Consider the following 19,567-nt stretch of genomic DNA (forward strand, 5'->3'; position numbering starts at 1 on the left):
ACTGACACGCCAGACTAGAGGATTAGCCCCTAAGGACAAAGACAGTGAATACTGGTGAATGCTGTGCTTCCAACTGCTCAGTGTTCTGGGCGCAGTTCCCGAGGAGGAGGGAGTAATCCTTTTGCAAGTGCATCTACTGTGTCTGTAGATACTTATTCTGTAATGGCTACACTGTACGGACAGTCACACAACAGGATGCTGAACTAGTGTCTTCTCCCTTAGTGCTTACGCTGCTTCCTAAATCCAGCAACTACAACGCCCTTCATGTCAACAGTCTCTGCTCTCAAAAGCAAACCTAAGGGACTCCTAAACACAGGTGCTGAGACTAAGGACATCAGCTTTTCACCCTGCAAGCTCACTATCACTGCAGTGATTTTATTACTCAAGCACTCCAAAGGGTATACAAAACACAACAGTGATCGTAAAGGTACAATACACACCTGCTGTCATTTCTCCACCCTGACTATGAGTGAAGTCTCTCCCCACAGAAGGTGTTCAAAGCCCCTAGGGGAGGGAAGGAGGCAAGGTTCCAGGCCTGGCTAACCCCTGGCTGCTCAGACAGCTTGGATGCCTGCTCTGCCTCTCACTCTTTCCCTAGGTGCTGAAATGCTACAGAGGGAAAAGCCGAACCAAAATAAACAAAGCTCTGTAAGACACTCGTCAGTTCCATACCTCATCTCGTCTTCCACCATTAGAAGAAGAGCTAAAGGGTTTGCTGCTGCCACCGCCCCTCTGAGGAGGCATCTTGTTAAAAGTTTTGCTTTTCTGTGAATTGGAGCGACGGGACTGGTTGCTAAAATTTTCATTTTTGGGGTAGGAAGATTCACGCTTGCGATTGTAACGCTTGGATCCATTTGAGTTCTTTCCATCTGAAAGCAAAAAGAAATAGTAATAGTAAGTTTTATGTTTTTCCACCCACATGGCTGATTTCTATCTTCCAGCAAAGTTTATAGTCCTAGAAGTCAACTTTCCTCCTGCCTCAGCCCCCTAAACCCTGAGACTGCAGGCACACTCTCACCATGCTGACTTCTTTTTCTATACTCGCCACGTCTTATACAAACTTTTCTTTTGTTACTTTATGAGCAGTTTCATATATCCCTAGTCTTCAGCTTGGCATGGCAGCTCACACCTATCAAGCATTTGGGAGGCTGAGGAAGGAGGATCATCCAAAAACCTGGGTGAAAAGTGATAGAGTGAAATCATGGATTAAATTTTTTTTATTACACACTATTTATTTTGCATGTGTGTATGTGTTTATATGCAGGTGCCATAGCACACATGTAGAGTGAGAAGGACAACTTGTGGGAATGGGTTCTGGAAAAAAAGAGTCATCAGGCTTGGCACCAGGTTGTCTTAGTGAGCCAGCTCCCTAGACCAAGAATCAGAAACTGTAAAGGGGCTGACGAGATGATTCAATAAGTAGTCAATAAGTACTGTCACTGAAAGCACAAGATGGAGTCAGATCCCCAGATCTGACAGCTATGACAGATCCCCAGCTATGACAACTGCCTGTAATTCCAGGGAGAAGCTGGTTAGCTAGACAAACCAGAAATCAGCAAGTTCCAGATTCGAGAGAGGCCCTGCCTCAATCCATAAACAAATAATGTAATTTATAAAATGAGAGTGATCAAGAAGGGCCCTTGACATCAACTTCACACCTGTGCACATACATACAAACAAGCTTATTCACTTGTACACATCACACACGTAAAAGCACAGAACAGAACAAGCAGCCAAGGGCTGTGGCACACCTGCTAACCCTAGCACTTAGGAAGCAGAGGCACGAACCTGATGTTCAAAGCCAGCCTGAGCTATACAAGGCTATGTCTCAAAAGACAGTTGGGGTCTGGAGAGGTGGGTCAATGGTAACTACACTTGCGGCTCTTGCAGAGGGCCCAAGTTCAGTTCCGGAACTCACGCAGTGGCTCACAACTGTCTGTAAATCCAGTTCCGAGGGATCTGATGCCCTCTTCTGACCACAGGCAAACACGCACATAATTTTTTTTTTAAAAGTCACCTACTCTTCAAAAGCACAGTAAATGGCTACACAGTTGCATGTTGTGAACTTATAGCATGATATAACCAATACATTTAGTAGTGTTCAATTTTCTGCTAGTTTATTTATAAAGAGGTCTATATGGTCATGTCAAATTTTCAAAGTGAAATTAGCTTATAAAGTACAATCATGAAAGCCCTTTACACATCCTGAAGCTGCATTGTAGAAATTAATGACAACTGATTTATACCCTAACAGCACCATACAAGAGAATGTCAAGCTCACTATATTCCTGTTAATAATAATAGCAACTTGAATGAACTTTGTCCAAATGCAAGGACAAATGATTTCTGATTTTACTTTATTTGGATTTTTAGTTTCTGATTTTAAACTTAATTTCTCTAATTAGCAATAATACTTTTTCAGTCCATCTGCTGACCATCTATATTTTGGGTAAAAAGCCTGCTTGATTTGTTTTAGAGACAGTGTCTCACATAGCTCCAGGCTGGCCTCAAACTCACACTCTACAGGTAAGAATGACCAATCTCGAGCTGGAGAGATAGCTCAGAGGTTAAGAGCACTGGGTACTCTTCTAGAGATCCTGAGTTCAATTCCCAGCAACCACATGGTGGCTCACAACCATCTGTAGTGAGATCAGGTGCCCTCTTCTGATGTGCAGGTGTACACACAGATATATAAAATAGATCTTTTTAAAAATGTCCATTCTCCTGCCTCTACCTCCCAAGTGCTAGGATTACAGGCATGCACCACTCAGCCTGGCTGCCTTGTTCTTCTTTTCTTTTTTTTTTTTTTTTTTTTTTTTTTTTTTTTTTTTTTTTTTTTTTTTTTTTTGGTTTTTTGAGACAGGGTTTCTCTGTGTAGCTTTGCGCCTTTCCTGGATCTCGCTCTGTAGACCAGGCTGGCCTCGAACTCACAGAGATCCGCCTGGCTCTGCCTCCCGAGTGCTGGGATTAAAGGCGTGAGCCACCACCGCCCGGCTTGTTCTTCTTTTCTTACCAAGAGAATGAACTTGAGGAATTTTGTTGCCAGGATCCACAAATTACTAATGGAGTTTAACAAAAACCTGGGTCAGTACACAACACATGGCAGTTTACCAGCTCGAAATAGGGGGGCTGGGGCAAGAGGCTCAGTTGAGTATAAAGTGGTTCATTTGCAAGCATGAGGCTCTGCGTGAGGACCCCAGTGCCCACATTAAGAGCTAGATGCACCAACACAGAACTCTAGCTTGAGGGGAGGCAGAGGCAGCGGCAGGGGGAGTTCAGAGGCTTGATGGACAGCCAGTTTGGCCAAAAAGGCAACTCCCAGGTTCAGTGAGAGATACAGCTACAAAAAAATAAAGTAGAAGCAATACTCAACACTGACCTCTGGCCTCCATATGTGCATTCAAGGGTGAGAGAATGTACAAACACATGTGCACACTCACCAAAAAAAAGGCAAAAGAAAACTTATTTAAAAACCACAAACACTGAACAGATGAGGCAGATCAGCATGTTAAAGCCTGCCACCAAGTCTGAGGGCCTGAGTTCAACTCCCAGGACTCATATAAAGGAAGTAGAGAACCAACTCCTCCTGTAAACTGTCTTCTGACCTCCACATGCTCCCCATTGCATGTGTCCGAGCCCATCTACCTATCCCCCACACATGGCTAGGCATGATGGCACGCACCTTTAATCTCAGTGCTCAGAAGTCAGAGGCAGGTGGATCTCTGTGAGGATAGCCAGTGAGACCTTGTCAAAAAAAAAGGGGGGGGGGGATAAAAAGAACCATATACAACTAAATAGATAAAAATCAAATTGTAAAATTAAAACACACACACACACACACACACACACACACACACACACACACACAACTACCTCACAAAAACAAAGGTCCCCAAATCACAGTCATCCTACTGCAGTATGGAAATCTGATTAAGTACAGGCACTAGTTTATAGGCTTGAAACAGGAAATGAAAAACTTCGCTGCACATGGTTGCACACCTCTTTAGTCCTGGCACTCTGGAGGAAGAGGCAGAGGCACGCAGATCTTTGAGCTGGAGGCCAACCTAGTCTACATAACCAGGTCCATGCCAACCAGGGCTACATAGCTACATAGTAAGACCCTGACTTGCCGGGTGGTGGTGGTGCACACCTTTAATCCCAGCACTCAGGAGGCAGAGTCAGGTGGATCTCTGTGAGTTTTGAGTTTGAGGCCAGCCTGATCTACAGAGCAAGTTCCAGGACAGATTCCAAAGCTACATAGAGAAACCCTGTCTCGAAAAACCAAAAAGACCCTGACTCAGAAAAAAAAAAAAGTGGAAACTTTCTTCCTTGAAAGAGTCACACACAGACCAGCTCCGAGTCTGGGCTCAGAGCTCCCAGTAGCTGAGACTGTAGGCACAGACCCTTCAGCCCCACTGATGCTAGGGATGCTCAGACTCCAAGGGGACGGCAAGGGACTCCAGCATGAGCCTCAGAAGCTCAGGACTTAGACTCTCCCTTCCAAACAGAACTTCATTTTGTTTATATGAAAATATATAACTTGAGGCTGGAGAGATGGCCAGGGGCTAAAGCACTGTCTGCTCTTTTGGACCCAGGTTCAATTCCCAGCACCCACATGGGGTCAGAACCATCTGTGACTCCAGTTCCAGAGTATCTGGCACCCTCCTCTGGCCCCCTTGAGCACCAGACACACATGTAGTTCAAAGACATACATGTAGGAAAAATAAAAAAGCTCGTAATAGAAAATAAAAAAATTAATAAATTGTTCTTTAAAAATATATAACTGAGCTGGGTGGTGGTGGTGCGCGCCTTTAATACCAGTACTTGGTAGACAGAGGCAGGTGAATCTCTGAGTTCAAGGCCAGCCCGGTCTACAGATTAAGTTCCAGGACAGCCAGAGCTACACAGAGAAACCCTGTGTGGGGGGAGAGGGGGTCTGGATGTGGTAATGCATATACATGTGCAATCCTAGCACTAGTCTATAATTCCAGCACTTGGTAAATGGAGAATCAGAAGTTCAAGGCCAGCCTGGGCTAGAGTATGATACCTTGTCTCAACATACACACTTAAAAGAAACATACCTAAGAAATAAATTTAAAAAAAGAAACATCCTGCAAAAAAAAAATACATTCAGCTATTGATAATGAGGTTTTTCTTTCTTGCAAACACCTGTAGTTTGTCTGTTTAGAATATTTTTTTAAAATAATAAATAAATATGGAGGGAGTGCTTTAAGAATCTGCAGGGAAGGCCCACATTAATCTTAGTCCACACAAGCAGCCTGGTGAGCTCTAGGATGTTCCTGCACTCTGACTTGCTCTCAGAGACTCTGACTCCAGTACAAAAGTATGACTCTTTTAAAAGAGGTGGGCACTTTTTTGTTTTGTTTTCTGAAACAAGAGCTCACTCTATAGTTTAAGCTAGCCTAGAATTCACTATACTGTACCTCAGGCTGGCCTCAAACCCAAGGCAATCCTTCTGGAACTACAGGCATGAGCAACCATATCCAGCTACCACCTGAGTAAATTTTTAACTTAAAAGAAACTGTTTCTACATAAGATCACAAGCTTATTGTACACCAGGCTAGATAAATCTAAGAAAAAACTATGAATCCTAATTTATACTTATTTATCGTGTGTGTGTGTGTGTGTGTGTGTGTGTGTGTGTGTGTGTGTGTGTGTGTGTACCACAGTGTGCACATGGAGGTCGCAGAAGTTGGTTTTCTCCTTCTACCATTTAGTCCCAGGGATTGATCCAACTCAGGTGGTCAGGCTTGGTGGTAAGCGCTCTTACCTACGACGGTGCCATCTTGCCAGCCCATAAATCCTAATTTTGAAAGCAGCACATCTCATGGGGAGAATGAAAGACACACCAGCCCCTCCAAACCTACGCAGCTGCAGCCAAGGAATCAGGGTACCGAGTTACAGGAGATGGCGGCAGCAGAAGGACAGACCAGGTCATCACAGGAAACTGCCAAGCCAAGTTCACTCCTGAATTACAGATATTAACCAGAATGTCAAAGTTGGAATTGGGGCTGCGCAGTGATACAGTACTTGTCCAGCAAGCACAGGACCCTTCGACCTCTTCAGCTAGCAACAGTTCTTGTCGCGTGCAGCACCAGGGGTACCCAGCAGAGATCAGAGCCTAGGCCACCACCTGTTGTGGCACACAAGAAGCAGAGGGCTGACAGACACAAAAACCAATCTAGACGACAGAATGAGACCGTCTCAAAAACAAACACGTCTGTGTACCACATGTATGCCTGGTGCCTAGGGAGGCCAGAAACTGGAGTTACTAACAGGTATGAGCTGCCATGTAGGTGCTGGGAATTGAACCTGGGTCCTCTGGAAGAGTATCCAATGCTCTTAACTGCAAAGCCCTCTCTCCAGCCTCAAAAAAACAAAAAAAAACACACACACACACCAACAAAGAAGGAAAACATATCCCCTCACCCTCCTTATCTGAGGCTGACAGAGCATGACTCTTAACCGCTGCTTTCAGGAGACCTACGTTCACATCACATGCAGTGCATGGAAGTGTTTGCCCAGTGTGCACTAGGCCCTAGGTTTGATCTGCAGCACAACATAAAATAGGAGGTGGGATCCTACTTAAGAAAGACACCTCATATTTGCGTAGATTTGAATGAAGCCAAATTCTACCCTGAGAAGACCTAAGATGAACTGGCACTCAGTAAGGCTGTTTCTTTCTTCATTGATTACCACACTCTCAGGGAAACAGTTTCCTAACACTTAGAAACCACTCTGTGAACTGCTCATTTCTAAATCAGATTACAACAACGGACCACATAAGGATTCATGATTTCAGGTCCCCAAATCAACTCCCTTCTCTTGTCTTCCAAATACCTCAAAGCCTGAAGGGAGACATCTCAAGTGAGAAAGCAGCTCTTATCTCTAAACCCAGGCAACAGGTAGCTGAGGATTGATGGTACTGTCCTGCCTGGGACCCGGAGATAAAACGCACAGTGCTATTTTTGAGATGTTTTGTAGACAACTTGCCAGGACATTCTGGTGAACAGCTCAGGGAGGAACTAACTGCCCTCCTCTCTCAGAACAAACAAGAGGATCAACTTCAGAGTCTGGAAAACAAGTCAAGTTCCTAGAAGAAACTTTTTATCTCCTCCATTTTTTGTTTTGTTTTTCATTTTCGTTATTTTGCTTTCTGGTCAAGTTTTAAACCTCAGAACGGTGGTTCCCAATTCCAGCTGTACATCAGGGTCACTTCGAGAGTTTTAAAACTATGAATGCTGCCAGGCACTACAGTTCTCAGGAGTCTAAGGGCAGGACAATAGAGACGAGAGTTCAAGGCCAGCCTAAACTATTCAATAAGGCCAACTCTAAGAAATTAAGAAAGAGAGGTAGGAGGGGGAGGCCAAGCAAGATGGGCCTGGCAGCACAGGCCTGTGAGCTCAGCTACTCAGGAGGCTACAGCCAGGAGGTCAAAAGTCCAAGGCCTGCTTGGTTGGCTACAAACTCAGTTTTAGCCAATCTCAGTTAACTCTCAAAAAAATTTTAAAGGGGGCTGGAGATGTAACTCAATAGTCAAGTCCTTGCCTAGTCTGCACAAAGTTCTAGGTTCAGTACCCAGTGTCAAAAGTAAATATATAGCCAGGCGGTGGTAGCACATGCTTTTAATCAGAGCACTTGGGAGGCAGAGGCAGGCAGATTTCTGCGAGTTCGAGGCCAGCCTGGTCTACAGAGTGAGTTCCAGGGAAGGCACAAAGCTACACAGAGAAACCCTGTCTCAAAAAAACAAATACATACATACATACATACAAACATACATACATACAAACATACATACATACATACAAACATACATACATACAAACATACAAACATACATACATACACACATACATACACAAGAAGGCTAGAGATGGCTCAGTAGTTAAGACTCCCTGGTGCTCTTTTTCCAGAGGACCCAAGTTCTATTCCTAGCAACATTGGGTAGCTCAAAACCATCTCTAACTCCAGCTTCAAGCAATATAATATCCTCTTCTGGCCTCTGAGGACATTGCACTCACATCACACACATGCACACACCTTTAAAAATAAACAAGGAGCCGGGTGTGGAAGCACATGACTTTAATCCTAGCTCAGAAGAGACAGGCAGGCGGACTTCTGTGAGTTTGAAGCCAGCCTGGTATAAATAGTGAGTTCCAGGTCATCCTGGGCTATGTAGAGAGACCCTGTCTCAAAAAAACAAAACAAAACAAAACAAAACAAAACCCAAAATAGCCGTGCAGTGGTGGCGCACTCCTTTAATCCCAGCACTCAGGAGGCAGAGCCAGATCTCAGTGAGTTCGAGGCCAGCCTGGTCTATGAGCGAGATCCAGGACAGGCACCAAAACTACACAGAGAAATCCTGTCTGGAAAAAACAAAAAACAAAACAAAACAAAAAAACAAAACCCAAAAACCAAAAACCAAAAAAACCCCACCAAAATAATTGAAAGTAAATAATAAAATGAAAATGAATAAAATGAAAACGAATAAAAGAATACCCAGGATCCAAGGGGCCCAAAGTAGACTTAAGAGAATCAGAAAAGGTCAGGCAAGGCAGCTCGCACCCTTAATCCTGGCCTTCAGGAGGTGAAATAACAAGACTCGGGGGAGGGGGCAGAGGCGCTGAAGACAGTGGAAGGCAAAGACCCACATCCTTCCTTGGGTAAAGGTCTCCAGGAGTCTGACACACAGCTGGAGCTGAGAACTGTCAAGACATATCCCTGACAAAACTATTAGATGGAGTAAATTCAGAACCTAAGATCTCAGAATCAACAAAGGAGAGACTTAAAATTTTAATCCAGATTCACAGATGCTTAAAATCAGCAACATTTCTAGGTCTAATTCTAAGAGGTGGCACAGCCTAGGTCAGAACAGCCAGGAAGTTTCTGCTGCTGGTTCATGCTGTAATTGTGAGCACGTTGCTTATCCATCATCATCCACAGTGGTTGACAAGCATCGCCAGAGGAGCAACATGTGGCCTTAGTTACACACTCAACTAACAACCAATCAGATCCCACTGAAATGAGAAGTTCTGAATGGAAAGAGAGCAATATCAGTATCCGAACTTGGCACGTGCCAGCCAGCCAGCCAGCTACCTGCTATTATGGCAACTCTTTCAACGCTTCATCTTTTATGTATATAAACAGCTGATACTGTACCCTACTTCCTCAGAGAGTTCTAAAAATAGAGGAACACCATCTAAAACATTGTTTTCTACAGTAGTGGCACATAGTTGCTCTGATTAGAAAAGCCTGCTGCTATACTAATAATAGACACAATTATTCTCATTAATAGCACCCACTGGAGGCTGAAGAGATGGCTTGGGAGGTTCAGAGTCCTGGAGTTCAGATGCCAGTACCACACAACAGGCTGGGTGTCCTCACACCTTCCACCCCAGCTGTGAGGGGGCAGACAGTCAAGTCAGATTACCTAGTAACCTAGCTTCTGATCCCAGGTAACAGGAAGAATGTCAGTCAGGACAGTGTTTCACACTACCAACCTCAAAATAACTGCTTCATAATGCCTGACCTTCCCTTAACCTCCACAGCAGCACCTTCCGCTTAAGGGGGAGGAACAAGAGCAGGGTTCCTGGACAGGGCCTAAGGTCTGCCTATAAATCTCTGACCTCTCTAATCTCTAAGTTTTTGCTTTCTATATGGCTTCCCTGTTCCCTAAACTTCCTCTCTCCTGTGGGCTGTACTGTTGGGACAGTCGCTGGTAAACTGTTCTAACAACAGTCTTAGTCCTACTGGAATAAAGTGGTAGAAATATAGCCAGAAAAGGGATGTTCTGTAAGTATATGAAGCAATTAGCCAAGGCCAAGGCTGTAACAGAAAGACCAAGGAGCAGGGTCCTGGTAGTCAAAAGCATACCAGTGAAGAGCCAAAGTAAGATAGCCACAGGAACACAGGAAAACATAACAAGTACATTCATGTAGTTAGAAAGCAAATGACCACTTTACAACTTACACAGCTTATAGATACCAGAGGGAGAGAGAGGAAAAAAAGGAACTAAATACTGAAAAAACTAAGCCAGCAGTGGTGATGCCCACCTAAGTCCCAGCTCTTGGAAGGTGGAGGCAGGAGGATCAGAGTTCAAGGCAGAATGGGATTTGGTTTTAGAGACATGAGACTGCCTATAGAAACCAAGTAAGTTTTGTGGGTTTTTTTTTTTTTCTTTTTTTTTGCACTGGCAAAACAAAGTGAAACTGTACCTTTCATTCCATGCTTCTCACTCCAAGCCAGGGCTCTGACATTCAAGAGGTCCTTTCAACAGTGAGTCAGCCTCTGAGATACCCCTAAAACTACCCTCTGGTCCGTGCACATCTCCAAGTCACTGCATCAGTTCTAACACTGGCTTCCGCAGCAGCTCTCTCAGCCAGTGTTCTCACTTCGCTTGGGGAAAGGACTTACCACATAACCGGGCTGCCCTGAAACTTCTCATTAGCCTAGTGTGGCACCAAACTTATGGTGCTTCGGCCAGTGAGTGCCGGGATTACAGGCTGTACCCACCACACTCAGCTTCATTTACAGTTTGCATTGTCTGTCTGGTTTTTTGAGACAGGGCTTCTCTGTGTAGCCCTGGCTGTCCCAGAACTTACTCTGCAGACAAGACTGGCCTAGAACTCAGAGATCTGCCTGCCTCTGCCTCCTGAGTGCTGGGATTAAAGGTAGCACTGCCTGACTTACTAATTCTTATGTGTACGTGGGTGTTTTGCTTGCATGCATGGCTGCACACCACATGAGGTTTGTCACTGTAGAGGCCAGAACACTGTAGGAATGAGAACCAAACCCAAGTCTTCTGTAGGAGCAGTGAGTAGCCACTGAGCTCTCTGCTTCACTCACATTTTTGTGGTTGCTTTTATTAGTTGTTTTTTTTTTGTTGTTTTTTTTTTTTTTTGTTTATGTTTCTGGGCATCAAAACTAGGGCCAGCCTTTAATTCCAGCTGGTCAAGGTGCTTGCCACCAATTCTAACCACCTATCCCAAATAAATACATGTAGGGAAAAAAATTTTTATAGAATAAGGCCAGTAAGGCAGCTCGGTGGTTAAAGGTACCCACTTGACCATGCCTGAGGACCTGAGTTTAATCCCTGGAATCCGTATTTTAGAAAAGAAAAAAGCTGAGCAGAGGCAAGTGGATCTCTGAGTCCAGTAAATAAATACATGTCCCTCTCATACATGAGATAGAGGCTGTACAGTATGACCCAGACTAAAACAAAGAGTTAGGCAAGTATGGTGACTCATATGCCTTTAATACCAGCACCTCTGAGAAAGAGACAGGTAGATCTCTTGACTGGTGTGAGACCAGTCAAGGCTACTCAGTGAGACCCTGTCTCAAACAAACAAGAGTTTTGGGGTAGGTCCTTGAGTTCAAGACCAGCCCGGTTTACTGAGTAAGTTCCAGATAGCCAGGGCTAAATAAATAAACTGTTGATGCTAGAAACAGTCTTACTCTGTAGCCCAGGCACCCTGGACTCCGTGTGAGGCCCAGACTGGCTTGAATTGAAGGAGGTCCTTCTCCATCAACTGAGCGCTGGAATTTCAGGCGTGAGCCACTACATTCAGTTAACTAAGTTAAATCTTAGTTAACAAGTGTTTCATATAAAGTATTTAACCACTAAGGAACCAGAATGACACCAGCAGCACCTGGGAGGCCCTCAAGCAGTTCCTGGCCTACTTAGTTAGGCCAACTTTAAAAAAAGGACCAAGTCAGAATGTCCTGGACAACTACCGTTCATCACCCACAATTCTGCCTGAAATGTTAACACTGACAGTTATTTGTTTTGGTCAAGCTACATCACCACTGGGTACCACACTGTTGGTAATTCCAACATTCTACTCTACAGGAACTACTGTCAAAGTCAACAATGTGGTAAAATACCTTAAACACATCAGCTCTCTAGCTTTTTAACTTTAAAAAATGTATCATAATCATGTGTGTGCATGATGTATTTGTGTGGGAGAGCGTGGAGTTCGCTCCCTCTTTCCCCATGCACAGCAGTGAACCTCTTTCCCACCCTCTGTTTGTCTGGTAGCTTTGGCCTACTGCTCACTAAACAATAAATAAAGCATTTCTTACAGCTGACTCATGCATGAATGTATTCTAGTGACTCAAACAGGGCCCTAAAAAATGAGTTTAGAATTCTTAGAGAACCAAAGACATTACATCTACAAGCAGGGTGCAAAGCTAAGGTCATCAATTTGAGAAATACTCAGAGCTCTCTAAACCAATTCTAACAACAACCAAGAGGAAAGATTTATGATAAAACTACACATGTGCAAAATTAGTTTACTTAATTCCTAACTTGGCCTTCAAGTTCCACTAACTCCTGCTTAGATATTAAAGCATTGGTCTATCACAGTGACAACGGGTCTCCACAGGCAATTTCTACAAGTCCTCAGGTATACCTGGTGAAGGAGTCTGTCACACCTGCAGATGAACTCTCAAGTCAGCAAGCCTTACAAATTCGGGGTGTGTGTGTGTATGTGTCTTTAATGGTCTTCCTTTTAATTTAATAAATGGGGGGAGGTAAGGATCAAACCCAGGGCCTTGCACACTCTAGGCAGGTGCTTTACCACTGACCCACACCTCCAGCCTATGATTAAACTAGCCTCACAGCTTTTTGAATCTTAGGCAGTTATCTCCAAAGGTCCCCTTCTCTCTCTCTCTCTCTCTCTCTCTCTCTCTCTCTCTCTCTCTCTCTCTCTCTCTCTCACACACACACACACACACACACACACACACACACACACAGAAAAAAAAAAACCACTGTTACTTTGCACTTATGTTTTCCGGGGCTGATCGTTTTGTCACTGACAACCAATTGGTGTGCTCTCCCCTGGGGAAGATCACCTCGCCCACTCCTAGCTTTACTAAACTGCCTGTAGCTCTTTGTGTAGGGTGAGGCCTACACACACACACACACACACAAATACACATATGCATGCAAAAACTATTAATGAAAAGAGGCCATGAATTTGAAGGAGGTGGGGGCGGGTTATATGGGAAGGTTTGAGGGGAGCAAAGGGAAGGAGAAACACTGTAATTAAATTCAAATCTCAAAGACAACAAACAAAACCCCACGTGCTATTATAACCAGTATGATGAAAATACAAAAGAGAACAGGGATTTGTACATAGCTCTGAAACAAGATGGAGAAAGCCAGACTAGGGATCCTGCCAATTCCTAAGAACCTACACAGTCTCAGTTTATTCTCTCAAAAGGAACACTCCGCCTTGCTAGACAGAATAAAAGATTAGAATAGTGGTAACAAGCTCAGCCCAGGACTTGAAGAGCATGATCAGTAACTTATCATTATGCTATGTTAATACTAAGCACGACTACACACATGACATCTTCCCCCACGAAAGCAAAACACCTATAACCTATCACACACACACAGGTACAATATTTTTGGTGCAAGTAGTTGCCAAGCACTCTAAGCACTTAGCTGATTTACTTAATAGTGTATCACCTCCTCTTTTACAGGTAAGGCAAACTAAAAAGGAGCGGACCTTTTTTAAAAGACTAAATGCAGACTCTGCATGCTTTACCCTCACATTAGACAACGCCATTCCAAGAGGAGTCCTCTTGAACAGATCTGGTGCCAGATTTAAGTCTGCAAATCCTCGGGCCTCACCCTCTCTTATTTAAATTTGAATGCCACCCAAATGCTAAACCAACATAAACTCAGTGGTTTTAGAGCGTGGACTGATGAGTCACACAAACCAGGTCTTAAGGCCTGCTGTGAGGTACTCGTTACCTGGATGACCTTAACCCTTTCCCAATCTCAGATTCCACATCTGCGAAATGGGGCTAAGAATAGCGCCTGCTTCAACCAGCTGTTTTGAATATGAATGCAAGGGCCCAAATTAACCACGCGGCGCAGATCAGCTTAATCGTCAATACTGGGCGTCGGGGCAAAGGGAGAGAGGGAGGGAGGGTCGTTTGTCCCCAAGTGACCCCGCAGACCCGACCTCCGCCGGCTCTTACCGCTCTTGGGTTTAGACTCGCCGGCCGGCCCCGCCGAGGCGGAGCGGGGCGGCTGCTGCCCTTTGCTGCTGCCCGAGGAGGCGGAGGAGCTGTTGGAGCCGCTGTTCTTGTCCATGTCGGAGGCGGTGGCGGCGGCGCTGGGGGAGCTCTGCGGCATCAAAGGGGGCCTCGGCGGCGGCGACGGCGGTCGGAGCGGAGCGGGCGCGGCGGGGACCCAGGCTCATGGCGTTCAGGGCCGGCGGGGGTCGGCGGCGGCAGCGGTTCTCGGCCTTCATGGCGACATTTTTCCTTGTTTCCTTCTTCAGCTTCTCAAAATGGAAGGAGAAGCGACAGGTGGGGCTTTGGGCCCAGGGGCGGCGGTGACCGGAGAGGAGGAGAAGGAGGAGGAGGAGGAGGCCGGGGCTCGGAGGTCCGGGCCGGGCCTGGCGGGGCGGAGGCTGCGGGGGAAGGGGAGGTGCAGGAGGGTCGCGAGCCCCGCCGGCCGGCCGGACACGCTCTCCCGCCGCGGGGCAGGAGAGAGAGCTGGCTGTCTCGGTGCCGGGGACCGGGGTCTCCGACACAGCGACCGACACTCGCCTCTGGGCCGAGGCCGAGCTGCTCCGGGAATGGCGACGAGTCGCCAAACAGCATCTCCAAGAACCCGGATGGACTATTTATATAGTCGCCGAGTGGGCGTGATGCATTCTGGGAAGTGTAGTTTTCGCCAACATCCGGGTCCAGTAATGGTTCCCTCCCATATCCTAGGGGCGGGACCGCTGCAAGACTTGTTCTTAACAATGCTTTTTCTCTCTTTCCTTTTTTTTTTCTTCCCTCACTTCCTCCTTCTTTTTAAGACAGTGTTTCACTAGGTAGCCCAAACTGAACCAGAACTCATTATGTGGACCAGGCTGGCTTCAAATCCACAGATTTTCCTGCCTCTGCCTCCCAAAGACTGGGATCTTTTTTTTTTTTTTTTTTTTTTTTCTTTTAAGGTGTATGGGTGTCTGTCTGGTACCAAACAAACACATGGTGCACAGATATACATACAGGTAAAACACCCATACACAAACATTTCTAAAAAGCCAAGTGGAGTGTGATGGCCGGCCTGCAACTCCAGTGCACAGGAGGCAGAGAAATCCCCAGAGCAAACTGGTTAGCCAGACTAGCTGAAGTGGTGAGTCCACCGAGAGACCCTGACTCAGCAAAGAATATGGAGAGTCATGGAGGGAGACACCCAACGCCGGCCTCAGAACCCCATACAGACGTGCATGTGTGTAAAAACATTCATAATGTACGCATGCCGCATTCAGATGTAAAAATCAGTAAGAAAGAAACAACGTAATACAGTTGAGTGAGAACAGGTGGAGGGGCACAGAAGGACTTCTTGGTGCCAGGTGGAGGACACGTAACACACAGAACACCATTTTTTCTTTAATGGTGTTAGGGATCAAATCCAGGGCCCCACACACTCAATCAGGTTTTCTTTCTTTCTTTTAACAATTTATCTTTATTTTATGTGCATTATTGTTTTACCTGCATGTATGTCTGTGTGAGGGTGTCAGATCTTGGAGTTACAGACAGTTATTAGCTGCCATGTGGGTGCTGGGAATTGAACCCGGGTCCTCTGGTAGAGCAGTTGGTGCTCTTAACCACTGAGCCATCACTCCAGCCCCTCAATCAGGTTTTCTACCTCGGAGCTTCTCGATCAGCTGATGAGTGGAATTTTAGCAATGGTGTATGAGTGACAGCCAGATTGCCTGTAGTCCTAATACTCAAGAAACCAAAACAGGCAACAAAGAATGTAAGGCTAGCCTGTGTTACATAGCGAGACCATGTCTCATACAAGAGAGAAAGACCGTACAGCTTAGTGGGAGGGTACCTGCATGGGCAAAGCTCTGAGTTTGAACCCCAGTATCATGGCGGGGAGAATAACACCGCATGGATCAGAGGCTGGAGAGATGGCTCAGTGGCTAAGAGACTGTACTGTTCTTCAGAGGATCTGAGTTCTGTTGAGTTCTATTGGGTTAGCTCACAGCCCCCTGGGACTCCAGCTCCAGGGGTCCCAATGCCTTCTTCTAGTCTGTAGAGGCACCTGCACTCATGTGCACAGACCCACACACAGGTACATGCACACACACACACACACACACATACACACACACACACACACACACACACACACAATGTATAAGTAGTAAAAATACATCTTGAGGCAGAGGCAGATAGCGCTCTCTAAGTTTCAGGCCAGCCAGGGATACATGGTAAGACCCTGTGACAAAAAAAAAAAAAAAAAAAGGCCGGGCGGTGGTGGCGCACGCCTTTAATCCCAGCACTCGGGAGGCAGAGCCAGGTGGATCTCTGTGAGTTCGAGGCCAGCCTGGGCTACCAAGTGAGTTCCAGGAAAGGCTCAAAGCTACACAGAGAAACCCTGTCTCAGAAAAAAAAAAAAAAAAAAAAAAAAAAAAAAAAAAAAGAAGAATTAGACTCTAATTTGAAACTCTCTGGTTCCTTATTATCATATAGTATTGAGATATTATATAGTACGAAATGAATCACAGTTTAAAGCGGAATGCAGACCAGTAAGAGTATAATTTTCAGTTTTTTGTTTGTTGTTTCGTTTTGATGTGTATAGGTATTTTACCAGCTTGTGTGTCTGTGCACCATGTGCATGCAGTGCCTTTAGAGGCCAGAAGAGGGCATTGGATCTCCTGGCACTGGAGCTACAGCACCCTGTGGTGCTGGGAATCGAACCCAGGTCCTCTAGAAGAACAGCTAGTCCTCCTAATTGTTGAGTTACCTCACCAGCCTGAGCTATCTCACCAGACTCCTAGACTTTGTTTGTTTGTTTGTTTGAGACAGGGTCTCACTTTGTGGTCCTAGCTGACCTGGAACTCTCTATATAAACCAGCCTGGCCTCAAAATCACAAACACCCACCTGCTTGTGTCTCTTGAGTGCTAGAATTAAAGGTATATACCACCATTGCTAGGAAAGAGGTTTTTAAAGATGGTTGCATTTATTTATGTATGTATGTTTTGTGTGTGTGTGAACGCGACTATGGGGACATGTGCCATGGTTCACATGTACAATAAGAGGACAACTTGTGGGAGTCAGTTCTCTCCTACTGTGATAGAATTCAGATTGTCAGCCTTGGCAGGGAGCACTTTTATGCTCTAAGCCATTTCACTGGCCTACAAGTATTGTTTAGAAAGAGTCTCCTGTAATGGGGCTGGAGAGATGGCTCAGTGGTTAAGAGCATTTGCAGATGGGATTTGGTTACCAGCATCCACACTGGGTGGCTGGCAACCATCCCCTAGTTCCAGTTTCAAGTGTCGGGTGCCCCGTCCCCTTCTGGCCTCTGAGAGTACCAGACACTAGTGGAAGACACTTAAATACATGCAGGCCAAATATTAATACACATAAAATAAAAATTAACCTTTCCCTCTCCCTCTGAAATGCCCTCCATCAGCTCCTTTTTGTCATCATGTCCCGAGTCTGTAAATCGCTCTGTAGATAAGGCTGGCCTCTTATCTCAACTTACAAGGATCCTCCTGCCTCTGCCTCTGGAATGCTGAGATCAAAGATGTGCAACGCCACAGCCTGTTTGACCTCTTGATATTCCTGCCTTGGCCTTTCAAACAATGATCTCCCAGTTTTTGTTTGGCTTTGCTCTTTTGTTTGAATGTGGCAAAGGATTCTGGGTATTGAACTTAGAGCCTTGGACATGCTAGGCATTACTTTACCTCAATCTTTTTCTTGTTTTTAATTTTGAGACAGATATTGAACTTAGAGCCTTGGACATGCTAGGCATTACTTTACCTCAATCTTTTTCTGCTCTTTATTTTGAGACAGAGTCTCACTGAGTTGTCAACACTAAACTTGAATTTGGGATTCTTCTACCTCAGCATCCCGTGAAGTATCTGGGATTACAGAGCTTCACCATCACGTACACACACACACACACACACACACACACACACACACACACACGCACACACACTCACACACTACAGCCTCGGTTGGAAAATGTAATGTGATGTCCAGAAGGAACAGCCCCAAATCCTAAGGTCCACTCTTACATATAACTAGATACGCCGGGAGTACTAAAATTCTGTGATGAAACTTTATTTCATATAACAAAGACACGAGAATTCTAAGTGTGTGGATGAATAATTTCTTCCCTCTGTCATTCATAAAAATGGAAGATAGGGGAAAAGAATCCCAAAGCAGTAGGTGTCCATCTGCCAGGCTATATTAAACCAAGAAGAGACTTTTCATTTCAAATTAGTTTCTTAGTATCCTTGGCACTTTCTCTTTGTGAAATATTTACAGAAAATATACATTTAAAAAGGGGGGAATTAAAACAGAAACAGAAATTCTAGCAAAATCCAGCAGCCTCTATCCTCGCTTTTGCGCAAGATGGGCTGTCATGGCTTATCCTTTCCGTAAAAAAATAAAAATAAAAATAAAAATAAAAGGAAGCCATGACTCGTGATGCAGGTTTTTAATTCCACCTGCCAGGAAGGTCAAAGGTTCAAAGCCTGTAGGGTGACAAAGTAAGTTGAAGGCCTCGCCAATTTAGTGAAAAATCTATCTCCAAATAAAAGACGAAGACTGCCAAGATGGCTTCCTAGGTCAAAGTGCTTGCTGTGGGAGCCTAGTCTAAGGATCTGAGTTCAATTCCCGGAGCCCCTGGAGAACTGACTCCTGAAAGTCATCTCTCCACACATGGACCTTGGCATGTGCATGCCTGTGTGTAAGAGCGTGTGTATGTTCACACACACATACACACATATCAAAAAGACACAAACAATGAAATTTTAAAAATCAAATATTCAAAAAAAAAATATTCCAAGCCGTAGTGGCACACACCTTTAATCCCAGCACTCGGAGGCAGAGGCAGGCAGATCTCTGTGAGTTCGAGGCTAGCCTGGTCTACAGAGAGAGCGATCCAGGACTGCCAGAGCCACACAGAGAAACCCTGTCTTGACAAACAGAAAACAACAACAAAAACTTTAAATACATTTAAAAAGCACTAGGATATAGCTCGGTGGTACAACATTGGCCAAGCTCGCACAAGGACCTGGGTTCAATCCCAAAAGCCACTAAAAAGGGGTGGGAGTAGCACAGGTTTGTGTTCTCAGTCTTCAGGATGAAACTGGACCAGGAATATTATGAGTTCAAGTCCACTCTAGACTATGTAAGCTAGTTCCAGAATTAAGACACTTAAGGTGCTGGAGGGATGGCCCACCTGCTATGATGCATACCACTCTGGCAGAACGCAGGAGTCTGGTCACTGACACCGCTTACCTACCTACAACTACAGCACCAAGAAGATATTGGATGCCTCTGGGCTCCCCAGTAACCTGCACTAACATTAAAAAAAAAAAAAAAAAAAAAAATACACAGGCATACACACACACACACACACACACACACACACACACACACACAACACCTTTTCTTGATCACGTAATCTTGGTCTTTTAACTACAACATGCCTCCCATTTCAGCCAGATTCTGCACCAGAAAAACCTGAGTTGCAGGACTTGGTAGAGCACTCTAGCACTCGGG

General features: G+C 45.1%; 1 protein-coding gene across 1 annotated transcript in view; it reads right to left on the bottom strand.

Annotated features, from left to right (window-relative positions):
- Rnf10 (ring finger protein 10) overlaps positions 1 to 14,294 on the bottom strand; it is a 33,988-nt gene extending 19,694 nt beyond the window's left edge. The window contains exons 1-2 of the mRNA XM_059249836.1: positions 14,017 to 14,294; positions 673 to 869 (exon numbers count right to left, since the gene is read on the bottom strand). Of these exons, the coding sequence (XP_059105819.1) occupies positions 673 to 869; positions 14,017 to 14,173 (354 nt within the window). The 5' untranslated portion in view covers positions 14,174 to 14,294. The remainder of the gene's footprint in view (positions 1 to 672; positions 870 to 14,016) is intronic.
- Positions 14,295 to 19,567: the final 5,273 nt, after the last annotated feature.

Source organism: Peromyscus eremicus, chromosome 23 (assembly GCF_949786415.1).
Source record: "Peromyscus eremicus chromosome 23, PerEre_H2_v1, whole genome shotgun sequence".
NCBI lineage: Eukaryota > Metazoa > Chordata > Mammalia > Rodentia > Cricetidae > Peromyscus > Peromyscus eremicus.